This window comes from Osmerus mordax, chromosome 10 (genome assembly GCF_038355195.1).
Source record: "Osmerus mordax isolate fOsmMor3 chromosome 10, fOsmMor3.pri, whole genome shotgun sequence".
NCBI lineage: Eukaryota > Metazoa > Chordata > Actinopteri > Osmeriformes > Osmeridae > Osmerus > Osmerus mordax.
In genome coordinates, this window is record NC_090059.1 from 14375241 (window position 1) to 14401071 (window position 25831).

The 25831-nt window shown below is 42.6% G+C and overlaps 1 protein-coding gene across 1 annotated transcript; it reads right to left on the reverse strand.

Moving 5' to 3' along the window:
• LOC136950244 (potassium voltage-gated channel subfamily H member 4-like) lies at window positions 1–25601 on the reverse strand. Its single transcript, XM_067244453.1, has 16 exons — window positions 25526–25601; window positions 20007–20240; window positions 18418–18549; window positions 17650–17786; window positions 11706–11946; window positions 11061–11218; window positions 10690–10897; window positions 8774–8968; window positions 8250–8449; window positions 7720–7969; window positions 7182–7396; window positions 4500–4542; window positions 3542–3935; window positions 2822–2916; window positions 1905–1981; window positions 1–1062 (listed from the first exon to the last, which is right to left on the reverse strand). Exons 1-16 carry the CDS (start codon window positions 25599–25601, stop codon window positions 1–3), a joined length of 3717 nt encoding a protein of 1238 aa, XP_067100554.1.
• Window positions 25602–25831: the final 230 nt, after the last annotated feature.

Here is a 25831-nt window from a genome sequence, read left to right on the forward strand (position 1 = left end):
CTAGTCTGTCAGGTCCAGACACCAAGACTGCTCTGTGCTTTGAGTCTGAACACCAATGCTCGATCTCCGAGATGATGGACTCGCACTGTCCCGGCTCTCGGTGGACCCCCCATTCCCCAAAAGGCACTCCAGACTGGTATGTCCCACAGATGTTGAGTCCCCCAGAGGAAGGTTGGCATCACAGCCATCAGACCCTAAGTCCTGGGAGCAGACTGAGGATGGCCCCAGGAAGGAGGGGGGAGATGCAGGGACGGGGTGAATGGAGAGGTGGGTGTCCTCCAGCATGAGACTGGTTGTATCCTGGTGAGTGAGGTCATGACCTAGACAGTCCGAGCTAACGGTGGAAATATCCATCCGGTGCGTGGGCCTGGGGGGTTGCAGGTGTGTTTCAGAAGGCAGGTAAAGGTAGGGGCTGGAGCTGGGCAGGGACTCCAGGAGACTATGGGCAGACGTGGGAGGGAAAGGCAAGTAATCGCCACTGCCACTGGGGGGCTGGAGACACAAGTTATGATGGGACTGGCTAATGCCAACTGGAGTAGCACCCAAAGCCATATCTTCTGGGTCTTCAAGCCCAGTCAGAGAATCTGGACCAAGGCTGCAATCCTGGAAATCTGGGCTATGTGAGGAGGGGCTTGTCCAATGGTGTGGCGTAAAGCAACCGGAGCTTTGGCAGGGGCCTTCTCTGGGTGTGGAGTCTATGACATGGGGCTGGTAGAAGAGCCTTGGGCTGGAAGATTGGGGCTGGTAGTGTCCCTCTGACTGGGTACTACCGGAGTCGGCACCCCCTGGTGTTCCACTGTAGATCCACTGCTCTCCAGGGTGATGGCTGTGGTGGCTTTGTCCCTCCAGGCTTCCGGCGTCATGGTGAAGGTGCAGGCTTGGTGCCAAGTTATAGGCCATGCCGCTGCTGGCTGAGGTGGGATTGGAGACCATGTGGACACCGTAGGGGTAGGAGGACAGGGAGGCAGTGTAGTGGTTCACAGCCACATGGGCCTGGAGAAGGTGCATCATGTGATGGAGGTCCTTGGTCAGCTGTGACACTTCCTGGTTCAAATTGCCCATCTGTGGTGAGAGGTACAGTGAAATGTTAGTTCAAATAGGATCCCAAGGCTAAATTCAAATGAGAGAAGGAAAGGCGATACCTGTCCTAAATAGAAAGGAAAGTGGACAGAAACATGGAAGGATGTGGTGAGGGGGGTTGGGGTGGGGGGGGGTGAGTAAGACTGGCTTCTCATCTGTTTTATTCCAAGTATTGTTGAGTCAGCGACTCCTTACTTTTCCTCTGCATTGCAGAAGAACCCCTGCTGATTAATTAATACCTCCATACCTCCTTCAGACACTACCTACCCAAGCCCATCTGTATCCCCACACCTGCCTAGTACTGGCCCATAAGGACGCAGAGATGCACTGCGCTACCTAAGATAGATATCAGAGACTATTTATTATCTTGGAATTAATTTATCACTGTCGGTTTATAATTGGGGGTTAAGATTTGATCTGCAGACTAATTACTACTTAGTACACTAAGTAGGCTGTTTTCTTTCTTCAATAAGTGCCTGCAATACAGAGATTAGATATCTACTATAAATGATCTACACATTTTTGTGTTTGAGATTCTGATATTCTTCTATATTTAAAGTAACACAATTTGTATCTTCAAATATTGTTTCAATGTGGAGAGTTTTGAAATGGCAAGGCATGGTGAGTTCCGCACATATGGGAGGATAACGTGTTCTGACATACATTAAGGCTTTAATCTTGGATGTGTTCCCTTTAAAGTTATCAGAACCTTTCGATGTTTAGACAACTGTAAAGGAGACCCGGGCTCGTGGCCTCTTTAGGACTACAGATAGATGAGTCATTTGGTTCAGCCGGTGGTCTATCTGGGCTGAGGTTAACTGTACCTTTTGGTTGAGTTGATTGATGCTCTGTCGGACTTCCTCTGTCTCCAGGAGCAGGGTGGCATTCACCTGCCTGGAGTCTGTTCAGGTGAGACAGAAATGACAGAAATGAGGAGAGTCATACAGTACACAGCATGAAATGTGTGTGTTGAACATATTTCATGCTTGTCAATGCACTTCCCTTGCAAATGGGTGAATGAATCTTATACTTGTACTGTACAGTAATAACTTTTTCAATGGGACAGTTACAATAACAACGCTACAGTCTGTTACCATATCATGAAACATGATGGGCAGGGAGGGACAGTGGACCCTGCCTATAAGCCTAAAAGCCTAATCCCCCATCTTAATGTTCAGGATCCAGAAACCAAGAATTTTCACCAAATAAAGCAAAGGCTGACTGCATTGCGACATCATTTCCACTTTGCAGCATTTGGGATGAATGTGGATTTGTTTTACAACAAATGACTGTTTTCATTTAAGTAAAAATCCTATATGTTGTTTTGTACCCTGTTGTCCTCAAGTGCACTGGGTCCCTTCATTTCAACACTTCAGCTGCCAGCTGATCTTTCCTAACCTACCATGTTCCAGAGGGCACCACATTATGGTGGCCTCGGTTTGAACCCTATCTTCACCTTCAGCCAGCTGGTGTCCAAATGAGATTCCCTGTTGGTGCGGTCAAGGCAGTCAGTGTGTGGTTGAAGGAGGTTTGTAGGGAGTCAGGTGGCTGAGCGGTTAGGGAAGCGGGCTTTTAATCAGAAGGTTGCCAGTTCGATTCCCGGCCGTGCCAGATGACGTTGTGTCCTTGGGCACTTCACCCTACTTGCCTCGGGGGGGAATGTCCCTGTACTTACTGTAAGTCGCTCTGGATAAGAGCGTCTGCTAAATGAAAAATGAAATGAATGACTAAAATGAGTTACCTTGAGCAGGACCGCCCTCTGTGCTTGCCTTGGGCTCGCTCTGCTCTACATTGAAGAGGAAAGCCTGTCCATTGTCTTCGATACCATCAACAACCCTGTCGGGGAGAAAGAGAGAGCAAGAGAGAGAGAGAGAAAGAGAGAGAGAGAGAAGGGACAGAATGGAGGGTAGGGTGAAGTAACAGAAGAGCCTTTTCAATTATCGTCCATTGCCAAACGACCCAGCCAGCAGGCGCCGATGATGAAAACCTGCACTGGCAGGCACCCATCTGGGGTTAACCGGAGGCGAGTCCCCTGGTACCTGTCTGGGACTGCAGGACACCGGACTCCACTGGGCCACTTTACTGTATTACCCACATGTACATGTGAGGCTTACTGGGTAACCTACCGATACTTTATAAATATGTAAGGACGGCTGGTGGAGGTGGATAAGGTGCATGGTTGATAAAGTAACCGTAGAGTTCTGATGGCTGAAAGATGATGAAAGATGCTCTGTGAATGTAATCCATTAGCATTAGCTATGCATCGCTGCTGACACTTTTGCTGCAGGTACAGTACACCATGAGGTTGTTATGAACGACAGTACCGGCATTATATATTGGAACATATTTGGGAACCGTGTTTGCCATCCATTATTTGTGCTGCTTAATTAATGTTTTTATCTTGATAAAACACCTTTATGGGGAGTTTGTCAACTGGAACATAAGTTATATTATTCTCTACCTGGGACTGAGGTCCGGGGGCCCGAAGCAGCTGAATTTGGGGATCAGAAGCTTGGTGGGCTTCTTCCCACTCCCGGACTCCCCTGATGGAGCTGGGGGACTGGCAGAGGAGACAGCAGTGGGGGTGCAGTGCTCCTTCTTGGGGGCTGACTGGGGGGACAGACTCTGGCCCCGGAGGCCACGGCTCAGGTTGGGGGAGCGGCAGCGTCGCAGGGCATTGAACTGGCGAAGCTCGTCGCCCAGCAGGTTACCCAGTGAGGTGCGGCGAACGGGACTGCTCAGACTGGGCAGGAGGAGGTTGCGTCGAGAGCGAGACCCTGGGGAGGGGTGGAAGTAGTCGTCTGGATCGTCTCCTTTGGTCTCTATTATGGAGGGCAGCTTGTGTTCGGTTGAAGCTCTGGTGGTCTGGGAGAGAAAGGCAGTTTTACGGGTAGTCACAGAAAAACGTGTATTGATTTATAGTTAGGTATAGTTTTTTCACTGCCACTGAATTCCTGCAAATTATATTTGGGAAAATGTCTTAATAAAAAATGTAAAAACATATGGACAAGTTCATGGTATGAACAACCTAGTATATAGCCTGAAGTAGCTCATAAGGTTCCCCATTAGAACAGCTATCGACCTAGTTAGTGGGTCGACCCCTGGGACCAAACCATCCTCTCTGCTCCAAATGAGTTTCAACCTGTAGGGGAGGTCCTAGCACTGGTGCTAACCCCAATAGCTCTCTCACTAGCAACATGCCCCAGAAAATGAGGGCTTTTACCTTGAAAACCGAGACACACACCCTTGAAAATTTACAATTACAATAATGTATGCAATTCTCCTTACAATTGTGTTGAGGCTAGAGCAGTGCATTTGAAATATATTGCAAGTGGCAGGCAGGTTTATGATGGATAAACAATGGGGAAGTAATGGTCACGACTGAGTGGTCAGAGATAGAAAACTGAAGGTTATGCAACTCACGTGTGGAAGTCTGGGTGACTTTGAGAACCTAGTGAGGCCCTGTAAAAGCAACAATAGACTTGATATTACACATTTACTCTTTATAGAGAAAACTGGACATTTTATGTAGCCTATTCTATTTATCTTAAATCCCTCTCGTTTGTCAGACCATTTAGAGAATGGAAATGTTTAAACTACGCAGCACAGGATTTTGTGTTCATCCAGCTAATCTTTTCAGTTTTTCTTTAAAAAGTATGACCTGCAACTCTCTTATAATTCTTCTTTAAAACACTAGATTTGTCTACCATGCAACGCCTTGTTAGTGTCTTATCCCTTGTTTCCAGAAATGAGATCATTGCCATGCACCCTTGAATCTCATAATTGGTCCTTTTTTGCACTTGATGGCAGCAGGAGCTCAGAGAACATTCCTCTTTCCGCTACCATGGTGGGAAATTGTTAGCAATTTACAGCAATTACTAGCTGAAAGGATGACAAACATGAAGCTGCATTGGTGTGAGGCGGCTTGTCTTCCCATGTGAGAGATTCCTTCCTGTACATGATAGTACAAACAAAACTGTCTTTTCATCCTAGTGAGTGAGATCAGTGCTGATCAAACTATTTTATAAATAGGTTACTAGTTGGATGTGGACATTCAGCTATATGAGTCAGAGAACATTGTTTTAAACATTATGTACAGCAGCAAGGAGAAAAACCCTTAATAACCTTTTTACTTCTGCCAATTGATCTCCTGTACTTCAGTCTTTTTCTCAGGACTGTGAAAAATACTCCCAGGAAGATGAAAACCTTTCCTGATACAAACAGGACTGATTTATTAGCCATTGTCTAATATCACTGCAGCAAAGACATTAAGGCACATCAATATTAATCAGTGGGACACTAATGCCACCACTGACCCACATACTGTCGACAATATATTTTGAGAAAGATTTATGTAAAATGTCCAATCTTTATCCATAAAGACACACTGGATTAGTGTATGTTGAATATGTATGCGTGTGTGTGCATGCCTTGGCCTTATATAAAATAATGGGTAATGTAAAGAATTTGAAATATAGACAAGAGTGTACCATATTTACGGAAAATAAGCCGCGGCTTGTACTGCCATTTTACAGTTTTCTTGTGCTTGTGCGGCTTATATTTCGAAGCGGCTTATAGTCTGGTTTTAGAACAAAAAAGTGGCTTAGTCTCAAGATCTCTACAGACCGTGCCGCTAATTTAATTCTCAACACTTGAACGTGGGCTTATTACTTGAAAGAGGAATGATTCGTAATGAAAGTGAAAGTGCAGCTTATATTCCAGTGCGGCTTGTACTCCAATTAACAAACTCAAAGTCCTCATTCTGGGAGGGTGCGGCTTATACACGATGCGGCTTATTTTCCGTACAGGTTTGAGATGAGAGAGGTGGGAAAGATACAGGCTAAAACATGCTTGGGGGCTGTGGAATCAGCATGCATAAGTGGTAGGGGTTGTACGTGGGACTTGCTGTCAAGACAGTAGTTACAGGAACAGGGCTAAGGAAGGCACTGCCACTGCAAATACAAACCTGGCTATTGTGTGGAAATTGCAGCACTGTGTGTACGTCACAGCAGGTCCCCAGTACTTAGCGCTCCTTCATTCTGTCAGGGGTTGAGCCTGTGCCTCTGGCCTAAAGCCAGAGACCCCACTCCTAGCAGATGGTGGAAGAGAACTAGAGCACTGCTCATGTGCTGCAGCACACCACCATGTACAACCCTCTCTTTCCAACCAACCCTGTCCTCAACACCAACCCTCTCCTGTCTCCACATACTACCTGGACCATTCATACAACCACTGCAATAACAACAGAATATTATAATTTTATTTCGGAGGAATTTCTTTTATAGCCTGGCTTTGAAATTGCTTTCAGAGCACACAGGGGAAACTCAGATCTATGAATGGAATGCAAGCACAATTTCATTATCCTTGAGGTTGAAAATCTTCTTCCAGGAAGTCAGTAACATAAAATAAAATTAAGCAAAAGACTGTTTAGGCGACTGGAAATATGGTCTTAATAATTGTACAGGCTTGTAGGAAAATGAATAAAAGCTTATGCAGGAAGATGAATGAAATCTGTCATTTAAGTCTGTATTTTTTTGTTGTATTGTCAAACCTAAAGGGATTATATCCTTCATTTGACTCCATTGTCTGGCAGAGACAATTTCTCCTAATATTTTGTCTGGCCTGTCAGTCATATTTCCCAGCTAGTAGCGGTTATTTGTTTTTAATGCATGAATAGTCCTAATAAAACACATGGAAATGAAAAAAGTGTGTTTATTTAGAATACCTGGTATAAATGCTCAAAATATCTGGTATGTTTACTGAAGTGTGTGTTTACTATAACAACAAAATCACACATAGTCAGCCTCTTTTTCCCAAATCCCAACAATCAGAACATACATTGGATCATCCATCCTGTTCATCGAGCTGTTAGCAGTTGTGTGAGACTACTCATGTCACTGGCACTGATGCATAGTAATCGTGGTGACAATGTGCCCACTGCCAGCCCCATTGGCAGGATCAAAAGTGGGAGTCAAGGATAGTGACAAACGCAGACACAACATTTGCTTGAAAACAGTTACTGTTAAATCACCCTTCCAACTTTTGAGGGGCAATATTAAATATTTGTTATTAAATAGTGTATGTGTGTGTGTGTGTCTCACCTCAGCCTCGCTGCCCTCCCTCAGGTTGTAGGTGAGGTTCTGGTGAATGTCTGCGGTGAACAGGCTGGCGTATTCAGGGTACAGCTCCAGAACCTCCCTCAGAGCCCTGACACTGATGTACTGCAGGTCACAGTAGGTCAACGCTTTCACGTCTGCGTTGGTTTTGATCACTTGATCTGTGTCTGGTAAATCTGAACCAATCAGATCTCCCTTCCCTAATTCCAACATTAAGAACAATGTATCACATAACCTTTCTTCATGACAACGAAGCCAAACATTCTGAATGAACTGCTATCTTAAAACATAACAATAGTTACTACATCAGTGCAAGAAGACTACATTTCAGAAATGGCTATTCTATGGCATTCTAATCTATTCTATAACATCTTTGGATAAAAGTGTCTACTAAATTACTAAATGTAACATCTGCTTTGCACATCTTCAACCCTATAATCATGACCCCTGACCTTGAACCTTCACCACTGCCCCCCCCCCCCCCCCACCCCACCACCACCACCACTACCACACACACACTGACCCAGTATGGCCAACACCATGCTGTCCTTCAGCACCTCCAGGGAGCCAGAGCATACAAAGTAGTTGGCGTGGAGCGCGTCCCCCTGGCGGATGAGGTACTCCCCCGGTGCGCAGAAGGAGGTCTTGATGTGCAGGGAGAGGGAGCGCAGGCACCCACGGCTGGCCCCCTCAAACACGGGCAGCTGGAGGATGTCCTTGTTTAGGTGCATGGCGATGTCCGCCCGCAGCTCGTCTGGGAAGTCGTGGAGGAGCTAAACAGCGAAGAGGAGAGGAGAGAATAGGAGGTTGGTGTCTAAGACTGATTGTGGTGCATGTTGGCTTACACTGTCAGCTGACTCATTTATTACTGCTGATGGAGTGACAGTATAGAATGGGGACAGCGTAATTGTAGAACCCAGATACCAATTGGATTAAAGGTAAATTCTGTCTTATTTTATGCTTATATAGTTAATACATCCCTGAAAAATCCCATGATGCATTCAGTACAGTTCATCTCTGCTGGGATCATGAATCCTTCCCATCTTACTGTACCTCATTTGCATCAATGCCATTGTTGACGGACCAGGTGGTCTGAAAGTACTCCAGCATACGTTGTTTCAGTTGCTGGGGAAGGCGGTGCACACGTATGAAGTCCTTCAGGTCCTTCATGCGTGTGTGGTAGAGTGAACGGCGAGAATACATGCGTTGGATAATTGCTGTCACGTTTCCAAAAACCACCGCATGCATCAGTGCTGAGGGGAGTAGGAGAGTGGGTTGTAAGTTTATAAAAGGACAGTAAACCCAAATTAACTTGTTAAATTCACAGTTGATATATTTTACAGATATATCTTTACAACAAGAGTTGTCTCGAAGAAGAGGTACTATTTCACACAGTTCCCTAGTAATTGCAACAAACAGTAAAAAAAAGTAATCACCATGAAGTCTAGTTTCAAGCTGTTAGACTGCATGTCATCTTCCCCCCTACTGCGTTAGGGCCCCTGGCATGGCCTCACTTAGAAGCCATGCCAGGGGCCCCTGGGGGTGTCCCCCGGTGGGCAGTAGCCAGACAGACTCACCCCCAATCAGCATGGTGCAGATGGAAAATATCTTTTCGGCGTCTGTGTTGGCGCAGACGTTGCCGAAGCCCACACTGGTGAGGCTGCTGAGGGTGAAGTAGAGGGCGGCGATGTAGGAGCTGCGCACCGAGGGCCCGCCCACCGTGCTGTTGGCGTACGGAGTCTCCAGACGCTTCCCCAGCTCATGGAGCCACCCTGCAGAGGTGGAGCGATGTCGAGGGGCAAAAAAACGCAAACTGAGTAAGAAGGTCAAGGTCTGTGGGCTCCTCACTTCTGTTGTACTTGATGTACATTTTTCAATCCATCGACACGTTTTTCCCCCAAGCCGGGTAGTAGACTGGGTAAGGATGATTGCACATCTTCCTTTGGATTGGATGTCTAGTAGCCTTCCTGAGGGAGTCTGCCCCTGGACTCTCCTAGTGTTGGATTTTCTCATGGGGGCCTAAAAGAATCCTTGCTTACGGCCAGACAACCCCTGGGGAAAGTGAAGAGGATAGTAACTGAGTGAAATTAAAATTTTAAGCTACTTAATATAGATGGGACACAGATGCTAAAAACAGTAGTGGCCATAGGGGTGGGTCTGTTTCTAGTCTATTTCCAAAATCTTTTTATAGAGATTCATTTAAAAAATGCATTGTCAAGCCCAGAAATACCACACAGATCAGAGCGCTATGGAACACAGAACAAAATGTTTTCAAGCATAGTTTTAGTCAGCTTTGTCTTGAATTGATTCTGTAAAATATAAATTATAATCTGGTTTATAATCAGATTTTCAGTGTTGCAGGCTTATCATAAGTGTTTTAGATGGAGGGTTGCTTAAATAGATTGACTCCCATCATGTTGTTAAAGTGATGTGTTTTGCACAGATAATTGTCCAGTGTGAGTCTGGCTTAAGTACTACGCAATTAAAGAGAGAGTGTAAAAAGTTATTTGGCCATGGACAGCTGTTGGTTCAATTAACTCAATGTTTAGGTATAATGAGTGGGATATCGGTTGGCTCTTTGCTAGCTGGCATGACAACCATGGTCCACAGAATGTAACGGCTGGCAGGGGAGAGAGCTGAATTAGGTTTGGTCCTCCAGGGGCTAATAGGGCCTGGAGTTAATTGGTAGGTGTACCCTAATGTAACCCTGTCCTTGGAGACAGAAAAATGCAGATAGACACACATCCACTGCATACATTGGAAACCACAGCATACAAAATGACTAAAGCATCAGTCCTTCGGAATGCATAAGCAGGCACAGATGTACAGTCCCACAAGCACAGATAAATACAGACACATATATTTACACCACTCAACAGCTGGGACATGGATACACAATACACCCACAACAATCCCTTTCCCCCCAACACGGACACGCACATTATACATACTTCACCTTCTCTCCCATGGCCTCTTGCCCTCACTGTGGTGTGTCCCTAATTACAAGCAGTAATTCAGACCCAACTTTGTTCTCCAATTAATAACCCTAGGACCCCAGAGAGGAGGGACTGTGGCCCTGTAGGACTCTTCATGCAGCCCCACAGCAAAATAATGGGAAGCTGTTCGTGTCTGTGAAAAGGAAGGTGGAGACATACAGTAATACTGTATGTCCTTGTAAGTTCACCTTCTATGCAGTGATGTGTGTTACTTTGTATTGGGTTAGTCAGAGGGAGGTATGTTTTGTGGGTGGGTAATGGTGATCCTCTAGATAGACTTATTTCACATTTATGTGGAGGACAGTGTGTAACTCAAATACATAGTACACACCTCTGCCATGTCCCTTCAACCCAGCTGTTTCCTAAATATATAGTAGGCCATGTCCTTGCCACCAATTAAAAATATCATACTAGTTTAAGTCGGTTTCGTTTCGTTTCGTTTAATTTGCCTCTGAGGTACTGGTCCAGTCTGTCTGAGTCACATCACCCTCACCCACCAATGTCCCAGGTGTCAGGGTCGTTGTTTTCCATCTCCTTCCGTCCGATGATGTACCAGATGCAGGCCATCCAGTGGGCCAGGAGAGCAAACATGGACATGAGCAGGGTGAGCACCATGGCGCTGTACTGGGAGTAGCGGTCCAGCTTCTGGAGCAGGCGCAGCAGGCGCAGCAGACGCACTGTCTTCAACAGATGGACCAGGGAGGTCTAGGGAGCAGGGGAGAGAGGGGCGGGAGAGGGAGGCAGAAAAGGAGAAGGAGGGTGAGAGAAAGAGACACAATCAAAGTGCCCCAGTTTCCCCTTCTGTTGAAAATGGCTTTAAAGTCCACCATTAACTGGATGATTCCTGACACACGTGGAAAATACCCACCACAGTGATGTTGAAGGCGTAGAGGAGGTCAAAGGGCAATGCTGCCACCAGGTCAACAAAAAACCAGGTGGTGGCGTAGTGGAGGCAGATGGAGCGTGATTCATACTCCACCTGACCCGACTGGCTGACGAAGGAGGTGCGGAAGTTAAGGATGATGTCTGGGAAAAGGAGATTTAGTTTCAGTTTCCTTTTCCAAGCCACATAAGTAGTTCTGCACATCAAAATCCCATACTTTAAATACAAATAATCAAAAGACGATGTGGCACAATGCAGTTATTACGTCATTGATATTGTTCATTTGAAACATTTGTATAGTACTTTGAGGAGACAGAAAATCATTATAATAAATTATGTATATAGGCTACTAATTGCTATCTAATTCTTTCACTAGGTGTAAATTCGTTTTTTATTTTTGAAATGTATTTGTGGCTGACTGCTATGTACTGTGCTCTACTATGAATAGTGTATTTTCACACCAACTGTAGGCATCAATAAAATGTTTCCCTTTGAAGTGAAACCATAGACCCACTCAAACCCAGCTCTGAAAACTCAATCTTATACCCCTTTACTCCCATGATCTTTTACCCTCCTTCCTACCTCCGGTCCTTTAATATAATATGTTAAAGTTGACATCTCCCATATTACCCAGGATGAAGAGCATCTCCACAGCAATGTCACTGACGATGGTGGAGCGTGCCGCATTGTCCAGCTCGTCATAAGGCGTGAAGCAGACATTATAGGGCACTGTAACAGCCACGTAGAAGGTGGCCAGTAGGATCATCCAATCCCACAAAGCCTTGGAGACACTATAGTGGAGCAGGATGAAGCGGGACTTCTGCACTGCTGCTACCTTGTACTCTGGGAGAGAAGGCTTCTCAAACATATTCTAGATGGGGACGAAAAGAGTGGGAGAGGGGGGTTGGAGAGGGGTTACGGTTAGGCTGTCTGATCACACCCCACTTTTGGCACATTTTGAACATGGAAACTGCTAAAGAAAGTGCCAGCTAATGTTTAACATACAACCAACGCAACCTTTTTTCTGCATATAGACATCCATGATATGGAGTAACTGAGTGGATAATAATAGTCAAATAACTTGTCAAGTAAATTCATACAGTTATAAATAAACATGGACACATCAGGAATATAGGCAGTGAAGGGAGATTTGCTACGGTTGTCAAAAATATATTGTAATGTGATGATAATACACTGTAATTTTTTTCCAAAATAGATGACTCAAATGTCAAGATATGCACTTGGGGAGTTCACAGGAAGCTGATATTTCAATATGGAAAACAGCTCAGCTGTTAAGGTGAAAAGGACAGCCATTGCCAGTCAGTGTGGGCTCTGGTTCTCTGTGGGGGCTGTGGAGGATGAGGCATTTTCATGACAGACAAAAATTTGGAATGAATGGTTTCACCAACAGTAAGTTCATCAGTTGATCAACTTGATCTGCTTGTTGACACTACTGCTGAACCGCATCTGCAGAAGAGCTCTACACGCGGTGATAAAGTCACACTCTGTGAAATATATCCAGTTCTTGTGTGGTTTTATGGAATAAGGGATTCATATATGAGGATGCAGGTAATGGAGGGGAAAACTGTACCCATAAAAAGATATCATTTGATTAGCACTTTTCTTTCCAGCTTCCCTGTCATCTAAATGCCATCAGAAATTCTATATGTAGTCTCATTAAAGGAAATGAGGAAAACGCCATACTGACCGAGCACTACAATTAACTTCAAAAAATGATGCTTATTCATAAGCCCTCATTAGAATTTTTGATTACAAAATCTAATAGCCGTTATTTTCGATGAGTTGGCAAATGTGAGAGTGTGCAGCTGGCGTAATGACACCATTGATCTGCCAATGGTACCACATACTTGGCACACAATGGACATAACAATATTTAGAGGAGATTGAGCAAAGCCATTACTTTTGACAGGGAAGGGGTGGGGGCGAAACAGAGATACACCAAATGGCTGGTAATTCATCGAAGAACAATGTTGCCTTGGTTGAAAGTAGTGGGAGGCGCGCCCCAGGAGTCTGGGTAATGAAGTATTAAATTGAATTTCCCTGGTATGCTTCCAGGAGCTGCCAAGAGGTGTCCAGCCTGTATAATCTACTAAATGATACTCCAGGGTGGATGGTTAGCCTTTCCTCACGAAGATAATTGGGCCGATGGACACACACAGCTAGAAGAATGGGGGACAATAGCCCATTTATATCCTCTTCGAAAGGGTAAAGAGGAATATGGCGAATTGTTTCAGGACTAATGACCCTTGACATATGCTGACACAGTCTGCTTTTTGGAATCAAAGTGTGCAGTGTCAAGAGGGAGGGAGAGAGGGGCATTTCAGAGTCACAGTTTTACATTATGTCTCAGTTATATATATTTAATCTCTGATGTTTCCCTGATTTCTGTGAAGATCAGAGCCAAAGCAGCCTAATCACCATCCACTGCTACTATTATTTTAACGATGTCATTTCAGAGAAGTAAGCAATAGCTGATTATACTTTATTTAATTATTTATTTGATCTTAAATCATCAGTCAGGTCACCCCTTTGTCTTTTTGGCCCCTTAAGCATCTGACCAAGTACGTCGGATGAATGGATGAGGAAAACAGTACAGCTGAGGGAGTCACATGTCGCCAAATCTCACACGGCTACATCTGATCTTTGCACTTCATTAAGCCTAACACCGTCAATCCCTTTCGACTACAACCCCCAGCACGCTCTGAGCTCTGAGAATCCAGCTGTGTGACAAATAGACATGCCGTCCTTGGTGTTGTGGACAGCATGTGCCCACGACACGTCCCTCAAGTGCAGATAGTTAAAATGAAGGGGCTCCAAAATACATTTAGTTAGTTTAGTTTCATTACCATAATTAATGTTTTTATTACTTATTTAACTGTATTATGGAATTGGTATACTATACATTTAATCATAGACCTATCAAGAAGCTAGTCAGAGGACATATTAAATTTGAGTCTGGGTTTTCAGATAAACAGTGCAAGAAACCTTGTAAAGAAACCTTGTTTATAGAGATGTAAAGCTTTACTCAAAGCAAGGTTTTGTGTAACGTCTGCTTGTGCTTAGAAATACGTTAATATCACAAAATTAAATGTACCTTCTGTGAAAACTCCACATACTTGCTTTATCATGTTCAACTTCATCTTAAGCAATCCTATATGTCTCGTTCCACAGCACACACGCTCACATGAAGAAACAGGTCAAGACTGGTGTACTCATTTGAAAATGGGTTACAGGAGATTATATAAAAACAGGAGGAGACTAGAGTAGCATGTTCTTAACCCCACAGAGACGAGAAAGAGAGAGATAGACAAAGTAAAGACAGGACAGAGATAGTGAAAGAGAAAGAGTGGAAGAAAGAGAGAGGGAGAGAGAAAGAGAAAAGGAGAAACCAGGGCAAAACACTGATTAACTGTCTTGTATTATGTATTGCACATACTCATACAAAGGCTGTCACAGAACTTGGTTGAATGCTGTTCAGTAAACCGAATGCCAGTCAAGCTCAAGTAATATAAATAATAGTAGCATGATTAATTTTTCTTGTAAGTTTTGTTGTATCATTTTTGAAAGAATGCAGCCCACTCTTAGCAAAATTGCACCAATGGCTCGTTACCTACTTATAATTGTCAAAGCTTAACTACAGTCCTTTAGTCCAACATTTAGATAGATCAGAACATAAGAATGATCTAAATGTGAATACTGTCCTTTCTGCTGAAACTACAGTCGTCAAATCTGAGGCTATGATTTGCACTTCGGAGCTGTCAGAGTTCTCTTTCTGCAACATTTACTAATTTTTTAGCAGACGCTCTTATCCAGGGTGACTTACAGTAAGTACAGGGACATTCCCCCCGAGGCAAGTAGGGTGAAGTGCCTTTCCCAAGGACACAATGTAATTTGACAAGGCTGGAATCGAACCGGCGACCTTCTGATTAATAGCCCGGTTCTTCTGCTGCACAGGTGTTCTCCTGCTTGCCTTTCTACCTTTCCCGCATGGAACGATGTGCTACAATTAGAGAGCTATTCCAAGCATGGCTGACGTGGGTATGGGGACATTCACTGCCAACAGTTACTGCACAATCAGGGGGATGTCATGGAAAAGATGGATTGGATGAAAGAATGGAAAGAAGAAAGAACTTGCTCAGCTCAATGCTCTGTGATCCCATGAATAAAGGAACAAGATTTTCATGAATCTAAGTATGCAACTCTGTTAACTCCAAGGGCAGAACCAGGAACGCCGACCCATGTGATCAGCATTTTCTTAGCTCTTTATATGATGAAGATGAATTCCTTTTGACAACAAACACTTTGACAAACCTTTCGAAATCCTTTAAACACGAGGAGAGAGAGAAAGATGACAGAGAAAGCGAGAGAAAGCGAGCAAGGAAGGTACAATCAAGATCAGTAACCACTGTAGTATTTGCAGAAAGGCATTGTCATAGTTCTCTAAAAACTGTTTGTTCTAAAACAATAGGCTGCTTTGTTCAAAACATCAAAAAAATTGCAAACATAAACATCATAATAATCTAATTATTTAACATACAGTACAGTGTGTACTGTCTGCACTGTGTGTACCATACTAATTAGTGGTACCGCAATGGCAAGGCCCAAGATAAGAATTACTTTGAAAATGACCGTGTCTGAATGTATGTGTGTTTGTCTGGAGGTATGTGTGTCTGTGTGTGTCTAGGTGTGATTGTTTGTATTGAATGTACTGTATGTAGCCTATCCATCTCTACATGGGCTTGTACATGGGCATTCAGGTAGAACAGAGAACAGATGCAGCCATGGCAAAAATGTCAATCTTTGACCACAGTATATCCAAACGTTTACATAAACAGATTATATAGACATGTATTTTTTAATAAACAGTTCTAGAAGAGAGTTAAACTGTTGGCTCTTTAAAAAATAGCATCTTGTTACCATTCTCTGTTGGTATCTAATAATGTAGATGATACAGATTGTAGGGACAGAATAGCCTGGGAAGATGTAGCTTTGGGGAGCGGTTATAATAGCTGAATGTATCTGACGTAACAGGTGCCTTTGGGATGTTTTGACCAAAAGTGATAGTGACTAAGTTTTTGTTTGAATGTGTTTGTGCATGTGTGTGAGAAAAAAAGATAAAAATAAATATACGAAGATAAATTCAGAAAGAAAAAGACTGTGTACAGTGTGTGCATAATTGTACAGACAGAATTGCTTGCTGTACTGAGACACACACTGAAACTCACACACGCACACACACACACACACACACGCACACACACACAAACTCCTTATGTTATCTTAGGTGCATTCCTGTATAATTGGAGCTTTGTGTAAATCGTTGGTGCCGACATTTTGTCATATTGAGTTAGCCCCAGTGACATTTTCACAAGAAGTTTAAAAAAGTAATGTTTAAAGGGAACTAAGAAGACTCGGTTGAATGAGCTGTCAAGATACGGGGCACTAGAGAAACCAACAACTAATTTGAATAGTTTTCATTGTTGGCTGTGTAGTTGTTGTCATTATCTTACCGCAAATAATAATAATAGCAAGAAATAATGATAATAATAAAGAGGTGTGGGGTTATTCTGTGCTGTGGGTGGCATTACAGTATTTGAGTAAAAATACATTAATATTGTCAGTGTATTGCATTCTTTAATATACGTTTGCTAAGTAATGACCAGTAAGTGTTTTTGAAGGTGGTGTTTCTCTGTATTTATATTTGCTTGAGTGCGTTTGTCTAGTGAGCTGTTTCTCAGCATGTGGTTGTGTCTGTTTCTATATAGGTGTCTGTTTTCAAAGCAGGTGTGTGCATGTCTGAATCTGTTGGGTAAACAGTGCCATCTGTGAGAAGGTGGGATCGGAAGCATAGCACCAGGATGTTGGCAGACGAGGGGGAGGGTAGCACACTGTTGCCCAGGAAAGGGCTAGGTGTGCTGGCCTGAAATAAACCACACATCCCCCTCAGGCTGAAGGTGTGGAGGATCCCTTTGGGGGAGGAGTGGAGTGCGACACATGACTTGAGTCATACAGTGACAATCCTCCTTCATCTCAGTTTGTAGTAAGATGTGTGAGGTGTCTGTACGGTTGAAAAAAACCTAACTGTTAATTTTAGATGATTATCATTTATCTTGTTATAATTGTAAATTCTCATGACTTAAAACATGCTACTGTGTGGTAAGCAGGCTTGCAGACATATTAATTACCCATGAGGTAAGGTGTTCACCAGGGATCTATTATCGCATGGATATACTGCTCTATAGCAGAGATGCATGATGTAATGAACTCACCCTACTGCACGCACTTAGTGCAAGCAATTAGTGAATGGGGAAAGAGAAATAATTCCAAATTATGTATACTGTTTTTAATTATTAAAAAAAATTCCAATACCTCCATTGAGTCAAAAAGGGTAGCTTGTTAATATCTATGCTATATTTGCATAACTAATCATTCAAGTTTCCCTAGAAAACAAAAAAATAGTCAAATAATCAAAACAAGTAATCAAGCACATAGCCAATTGCCAATCGACCAATTAACCAATTATAATGCATGAGGGCGGGGTTTGGGTACTTACACTTCCAAGGTTGACTTCTCTCTTGCCTCCCCTAGAGAACTGACTGGTAAGATGGTACAGCACAGTCCGGCCACGCTTCCTGGCTTCACTGAAATGAGAGCTGCCACTCTTTCTTCTCTGCCTCTTGTCCTCAGAAACTGTTCGAAAAGATCAAGGAGGCAATGATTAAAACCTGTATGATATTATTCATTAGGTCTCTTGCTACCTAAACATAAGGTCCTCTACATTTGACCATTCATCTCGTATGTGGTCTTAGACAGTAGGCAAGCATGACGTGGTGCCAATGTATTCATATGTGAAAATGAAATAACTTGATTAAAATTCATGCAATGATATTAATGCCAATAGTATTTGTAGAATCAAGATGAGATGACAACAACATTTCTTCACCCAGTCAATGTAAATACAAAGTGCTGACAATGCACTGAAATGCCATCTTCTTCACACACCTATAAATTGCTTCACCTGTACCTTTTACCATCACAATTCAAATGCATATTTACAGTAGGTGTCACAAACATGTGAAACTACCTCCTGCTTCTGCCTTTGTTTATTGCCTGGGTGAAAACATGTGAGCATGTGCAGGCTCATCTCCAACAGTTGAATACCAAGCCAAGAAACAATTGCAGTAGAATGTGACAATGACAAACAATGGAACTCTGTCCAAATGAAAGCCTGGGGCCAAAGGAGGGTTTGGGTCATAAATCATGCCCAGACCAAAGACCTAACATTTTTTGGTTAAAAACAATTGGAGGTTTTGTAGCCTACCTTCTTTTTTGCTGCTGTGGTGACCTTTGCCGCGTGTGTCAGTGATGTCCTTGAATGAGAATAGGAAAAGCACCATCTCCCCCTTCTCATTCTTAATGGGCACAATGTCAAGCAGGCACCAGAAGGCCGTCCCTGGAACAAACATTTATAACAAAATATTACAAACATGCACAGCATTCATTTTGTTTGCAAAGATGCTGACAGTGACAGACATAAAAAAAATAACAAACGTTTGAAGCATTACAAATATCTTGTAATTACACATTTTCTGTGTTAGATTCACTCATCAGAACTGTAAAGACTGACAAGACAAAACCGAAATCGAAAATGTGCTGCAATAAAACCAATACACCATTAATGTTCAAGCAAGCTTAGAGAAGGATTTAATCTCTATTTCAGACAAGGCGAGCCAATCAGATTGGAGAAGGAAGGGGCATCTATCCAGACCCTCTCTTGGACCTAGCTAGCTCATTAGCAACTAGAGAAGAGATGAGCTCTGCCTCCAAACAGATGTTGGACATCTCCCAGGGAGCAAGGATGTGTATGTATGTGTGTCTGACAGGGAGACGAGAGAAACAGAGAGAGGGAAAGAGGAAGGGAGGTAGACAGGATGTGTGAAAGAGAGAATGTTAAAGTACTACACTAGTATGTTAAAGAAAGAGTGTGTGTGCATACATGTTTGTGTTTGTGCACACGTGTTAGAATGTACAAGTATCTTGTTTAATGGGGTCTATGGTCGAGTTTCACAGCGCTTATCACCTCCTGCACAGTTCTGGTGATATCTTTCAGTAATTAGTGACAGAGAGTTTCACACCATTTCCTCCTGAAAGTTTAAGTTGCTGTGGGAATATAAACCGGTGTAACCGTAGTCTCTCTGCATGCATGGCATTCTACTATAACAAGGTTCTTGTATAGGGTTTGAAATGATACTTTAGATTCAAATCTAAATGAAACCATTTCAAGCTAATAAGTGTTTGCTACGGTGTGATTGCTTGTTTCTGAACTACTGTAAATCTTTGCCATAGTTAATGGCATTGGCTAAAAGGGACAGTACACTTGACACTCTTCATATTTAAAAAGTACAAAACTTAAATTGGTGTGTACTTTTTACTGAAAATAAATTTGTGTCCTACATTCAGAATCTTTTTATTAAACATTTTTGTGCAAAATCTTGAAACTAGACATTTTACTAATTAAAACTGCCATTGTTACAATTAAAGTGAAACAGTGCTCCTAATCCTTGTTTGAACTTCCATGCTTAACTCAAGCTTGAGTTTGATGGACAGTGGTTTCACTGAATAAGCCAAAGAGGAAAGCCCGCCTCGCCGAAGGCAATTGGCTGGGACAGAACTGCTGGACCATAATTGGCTGGAAAGTAGCGGGCTACTCCAAAATAAATACATTGACATTCCACTTTCACAGCGCTGTCTGTGTTACTAAACAACTCTCAGAGGGCCTCATTAGCTTACACAGTATGTTTCGTGACAAAACATATTTTTTGTACAGATCATTTTTTTCCTGATGGACCTTTACATTTCCAAAAACAATATGTGTTCTCATAGTATTATGAGATGTGAAATTCCACCCACCATTTTTCTTGTAGAAGCGGATCTCGGACTGATACTCCTCCTTGCCCTCCAGAGCCTTCTCCATCTGCTGGGCCACATGCTCGCTGGTGTCAGCCCCGTATAAGAAACGGCAGCTGCAGTTCTTCTGCATCACCTCGGTGCGCACGAAGCCCGTCAATTCGCAGAAGCCATCCGAGCAGTAGACAATGGGGTAGCCACGGTGTCCCTGTGCATTGCCCAGCAGGAAGTTGCTGTCTGTGTTTTAGCAACGAACAAAAAAAACAAAGACATATTGTTTATGTAAGCGTAAAAGAGGTGGTTTATCGTGACTAACACAACATAATATCTTTATGCATATTTATTAAGGGGGACAGTGTGAGGTTGGGCATGGCTGGAGGCTGGATGGTGAGGAGTGGGAATGGCTGTCCTTTCAGACTCACATGGTCTTTCCCCAGTTAATGTATTTTTCTTCTCAGGACCTTGGACAGCGGGGAACCATAGACAGCTACATTATAATACAATATACTGTATATTTATCTAGGATTCCATCTCCATTCATTTAGCTGTGCCTTCAGGCTCTGACACTACAGAGGACTAAACAGCAGTCCGCTCTGGGGACTACATCAGTGTAAGGTATCCATGGCTTGGTCTGTCTGATACCTACAGGCTGTATGTCTGTCCTAAGACTTGCATGCTGCACAGTAGCTGTTGTACCTCAGAAAATCCATTATAAAGAGCAATCGAATGCATAAAGTATTTGTTGGAGGAGTTGGTAAAAGACTCTACAGTATACATTTAAAAAGTAATACCCTAAAATCACTGGAGAATAGAAATATCAATTAGCCTACTACCAGTACATTGGGGACTTAATTGTAGACCCCCATTTTGACCTTGGAAAAAGACTAATGGTTACACTTGGATTTCTTTAACACACTAAGCCACATTTAAATACTAAAGAGAGAAACAATGCATCAGACCAGGCCACTTCATATTCTTCAGACATGTCAAAAGGCTTGAGCCTAAGTGAAAGGCACAGGAGCATGAATGAGCTGAGTAGCTGCAGCAGCTCTTTCCACATACTAGTTCTTTAATTGCCCGTCCTTGACAGGAAGTCGTCGACAGGGGATTTTTCTGAGCGGTGACAGCTTTCACAGGCGTGCAGCAAGCAGTAACAAACGCGCCACAGAGGAATTACACAAGGAGATGCAACAACCGGATCCTGAACTTCGACAGCAGCCTTCAATTGATGTTTTTTGCTTGGCCTCTAGCAAGCTGTCTGTGATCGTTACACAAGCGTTTAACGCTAAACTGGATCTCATAAAGCTTTTCTTGCTTTTTATTAGGCTATTTATAGGAATCTGCTCTGCTCAATTAATTGGCCCAAGCATGATCATTTTATGCTTGAAATAGCTACAGATGGACACCCACCAAAAGTGTCTCATTCTGAAAGAATAATGGGCCAACCAAAACCAACATAGGCCTTGTGATCGACAATGACAGGCAGAGACAAAAACCCTTCTCACAAATAAATCACACACATCCCGACAGCTTCCATGTAAACTGTGGACTTCTGTAGAATACAATTCAGGGTAGCATTAATCTCTTTGGCTAATTCAAATTTGTCTAAAGATATCTTATACAAACTCTAGTCAGCATTGCTATATCCGTCTCCTAAATGGGTCAAAGGATAGGACAGTAGTTTATCATTGTGTAGCCCATATGTATATGCTTTGCAGCACCACAGTGTAAACAAAGAATAGCATTCATCATCCTTTCTGGATGATGAATGCTTATTATTCTGAGTGAAACGTTCATTTTAGCACACCCATACTATTTCCTGTCCACTTGCAAGATTCTTCACAAAGTTGTCTTAAAAAGGAAGAAAACATCCAAAGATGAGAGGTATAGGTTTACATCAGGTCTCCTACAATGTGCCTTGTTGGAAAACAAGTGTTGGTGTCCAATTTTATTTCTCAATAAGAATGCAATGGAATTTCTGAATGACTTTTTATGCAACCAAGCCAGGTTCGTGTGGTTGTGAATGTGTTCTTCACCCTAATCTAATCCTCTTACAGATTCTGCATTGAATGGATGTGCTGTAGCCTTTCTTTTTAATTACACATCTGCACAGCGGATAGAAGAATTGTAATCTGGGAAGCTAGATGCTAAAAACAAACAACAACAGTAGCATTGCCCTCACACGCTCTCTATTGAATGGGTCGATCAATTGAAAATATTGTGAAAGAGTGTGGTATTCAAAGCACATGACATTGTCTACCGGTTAATATACCTTTAACATAATGAGTAGGCTGAGACAGCATGGGAGATTACTGTGTTAACATGGAATTAGGTCAAATGGATGTTTGTCTCCTGTCACTGGTGATTTAGACCAGAATGTTGTCTTTGTTTGCGATCAGGTGAATCTGTAGTAGGCCTATAGTAGCTTAATCTATAATAGCATAAAGTCTTGAGTTTTACATTGTTAAATCAAACGTTGATTAAAACAAATATATCAATTAAAACCGAAGTTACTTAAATCCTTCAAAGGTTTTAGCATGCTTAGCAATTAATATAACTACCACGTTGTTTCAAGTGCTATGCTCGATTTAGATACTGTAAACCAGTGGATCAAACTAAATCTCAAATCTTTGAGGCTAAATGCCAGAGAAGGCTCTTGTGTTACTTTACCCTTTCCCAATCCCACTGCTTAACAAAATGCAACACTGAGAGACAGAAGCAACCAACCCAATCACTTCAACTGTCCGCCTGCTGTCTGCTGTTTTCCTATTCAAGCCTTAGTGGCGGACCACGTAGACCCATTCATCACCCTGCTAACAATGAACACCACCGGGTTCAATCTTCTGACACTGGCCCATTCCCTTTGGTTTATCAGTCGCCTGACAAGGAAAAGTGTGAGAGGAGCAAATGAGCCCTACTCTTATCTCTGCAAACAGCTGCCCTATAGCCTGGTTGTCCATGTTTGCCTGCTGCTACTGGCGAGGCCGCACTGTGGAGCTATGCGCCTGTGGGACGGGGACCGCAAGCATGGGTGCCAACATGTTACACACATATATGAGTGTGTGCACATTCTATATACACTCATTTCTAAGTAGTAGTCTGATATACACTCGTACTCGCACATCGTACTATTGAGACTTTGGTTAAATATGCTGATTCTTTTTTTAAGGCAAACTAACCAATGTATAGACAGACCATTTCATATGTGAGTTCCAGTTGAACAGTATATTAGGCCTACTACTGTGTAAGCCTACTGTATCCATGTGCTTACAAAGATTAGTCTCTAGACTACAACCATGACAAACTGAAGACTGTATTTTCCAAATGACGACTTTCTTAAACAATTGCCTACTTTACTTTGATGAAACCATATGTGTGGGGTTTAATAACTAATTTTACTATATCAAACGAACTAAATCTCTCTTCAAACGTCTCATCAGTCACACATAGACTAACCCAAAATGCTTGAGCACCCTCAACAACCGCCGCTGCACCCAGTCTCCCGGGCAACCGCGGGAAGCTATTTTCAGCCACGGGCAAGCTGCCACCCAGAAGAACCCTGTTGTGGAAGAAGCTTGCTGAGTCTTTGAAACGCAGGTTTGGTGTCTAGCAAACACGATCAAAAGCGTGTGTCCGTCAGCCCGCAATTTCCATTTATTCTAGCCCTATTATTTCCTTGATGCACTTCGTGCAAGCTTGGGTTGTCCTCATTAGAGGTTGCAATTTAATTTAAGGAAGTAAACAAAGTTCTGAACAGTAGCCACTAGTACGAAATTGAAAGGTTATATGATGAGGAAATTGCCGATTGAGGATAATTGTAAAGCCTGATGGCGTTTCGATTGGTCTTCTGTGGAAAGTTGCCTTGCAGACTGTAGGAACGCAAGGGCAATTCAATACTCAAAAAGGCTTACGCACACGTAACTTATAAATATTCTAAAGTCTGACAAAGGTCTAAGTACCATAACATGAGTTTAGTACATTGAATCAACAACAATTTCCGCAACTGTGGCTATAGAACCTACCAATTGATAGAGCTTGACCAGCTCAGTAAAATGAGCCTATTTTCAATCAACTTAAATTATATGTTTATATGTTTTGCATTTTGGCTTTTGGCTTAGGTTGTTGTGAACTTGAAGTTTGGGTCATGACCTCACTTCTAGAGCACAGAAAGGAAATTGCCTCCCTTCCTTTTGGCAGCCTAACAGAGATCAGTTCTAAGATAATCATGGTTTCATTCACTGCTGGATAGTGATCACACATCAAAGGTACGTGATAAACCAATAGGGAAGTTACAGCACAGTCCATACTTAAAAAAGAGGTGTGTTGATTTTGTACCTCGTCCTCAGTTTCGTTAATATCTGAACGGATTGGATAGATTGGGTACAGGGTTGTCTTGGTTTTCTCCAAAAACAGCTATTTCGTGAATTGTTTTATGCCCTCTTATATCAAACTGTGCTTACAGATCAATCTTTCAACACATATAATATTGGGCATATTGGGTATAATAACACAGTGTTGATACATTAACTTATCTATAAACCTAGAAAGACATTAAATAGCTAGAGTAAACACTCATCTTGTATAGTGTTAGGAGATTAATCAATTTGGGTAGCACTGAACAAATTGTTCTTCGAAATTACCAACAGTAATTGCAAGTGAAAAAACCTTAATATCAACAACTGTTGCCCTCATTACAGTGGCTGATTTATTAAGAAGGAAACTGCAATTATGTATCACAATCACCAACCATGTCAATTAATACAGTACTAAAGCAATAATAGTTGTATCATCCCTTTATGCTTACATACAGCGAAGCAACGAAAAACTAGTTAAAATATTCAAATGTTGCTGTCTGACTGTCCAATATGCTCCAAAGTGGTTAGTGTTGTTAGGAAACAAAACATGTAGCATTTGAGAGGGTTATATGCAGAACTAGGGGTAAGGCGACAGCAAGTCCCCTAGTCCCTTGGTGTTTGTTTACAAAGAGATACAGCCTCCCATGAGTCTTCCCACCAGGTACAAAACAAGAGACACAAGCCATGCAGACATCATACTGATGTGTGGCTGCACAGTAGCAGAGCAGTGTCTGTTTGATTTAAAAAAAAATGCTGTAAGGAGTAAACTTCTAATTCATAACCGTTGACACAGACAACACTGTTGTGCAAAATATGTAGAGAGATATTGGTCTTGTATGTGATATAATACTACAATTACTAAATGTTCATTGAGGCCTGAAATAAAAATGTCCCTTTATGTTTATGACAATCTACAATATTATAGAGACATGTTAACATTACTGGCACTACTATACTGCAACTTCAACTCCTACTGCCAGAATCACAAGACTACTGTAGTACTGTTGTTTTACCAAAACATTGTTAATTTCATTTTCATATACAGAACAGTTTAAAATACTGATGGCATCCATGGAGATTCTAGAAGAATGGGGACCTATCCATCACTACTACAACTAATAAAAGTATTACTACAGCAACACAATGATAGGATTACTTAATACTTACGGGTGCCGTCGAAGCGGGTGGCAATGGTGTCCAGAAAGGTATTCTGGGGGGCCAGAAGCCCCTTCATCACTGGCATCTTGACCCTGTTCTAGAGTCAGCAACTGCCCTGCCAGTCACACCATTTCAGAACCGCACGGTGGTCTGTCAAGGTTGGGCGCAGGGGTGGTCCGGTATCTTGGGGGGATAGGCACATTTAAAAGAGATGATGCTTCTCCATGCAGACTGAATGTGGAAGTGGGGGGTCATTCGCCATCAGATTCAAAGAGAAATCAGATTAATTGCAGAGTAGTAGAGATCAGAGATTTG

Bases quoted from the DNA above. Each gene is read 5' to 3' on its own strand.
- LOC136950244 (XM_067244453.1), bottom strand. From the start codon at position 25,601: ATGCCAGTGATGAAGGGGCTTCTGGCCCCCCAGAATACCTTTCTGGAC. The intron at 11,947-17,649 runs GTAAGTACCCAA...GTCCCCATCTAG, and splicing joins GAGAAGTCAACCTTGGAAGT to AATATGTTTGAGAAGCCTTC. The intron at 1,063-1,904 runs GTACAGTTAACC...CTCTCACCACAG, and splicing joins TCAATCAACTCAACCAAAAG to ATGGGCAATTTGAACCAGGA.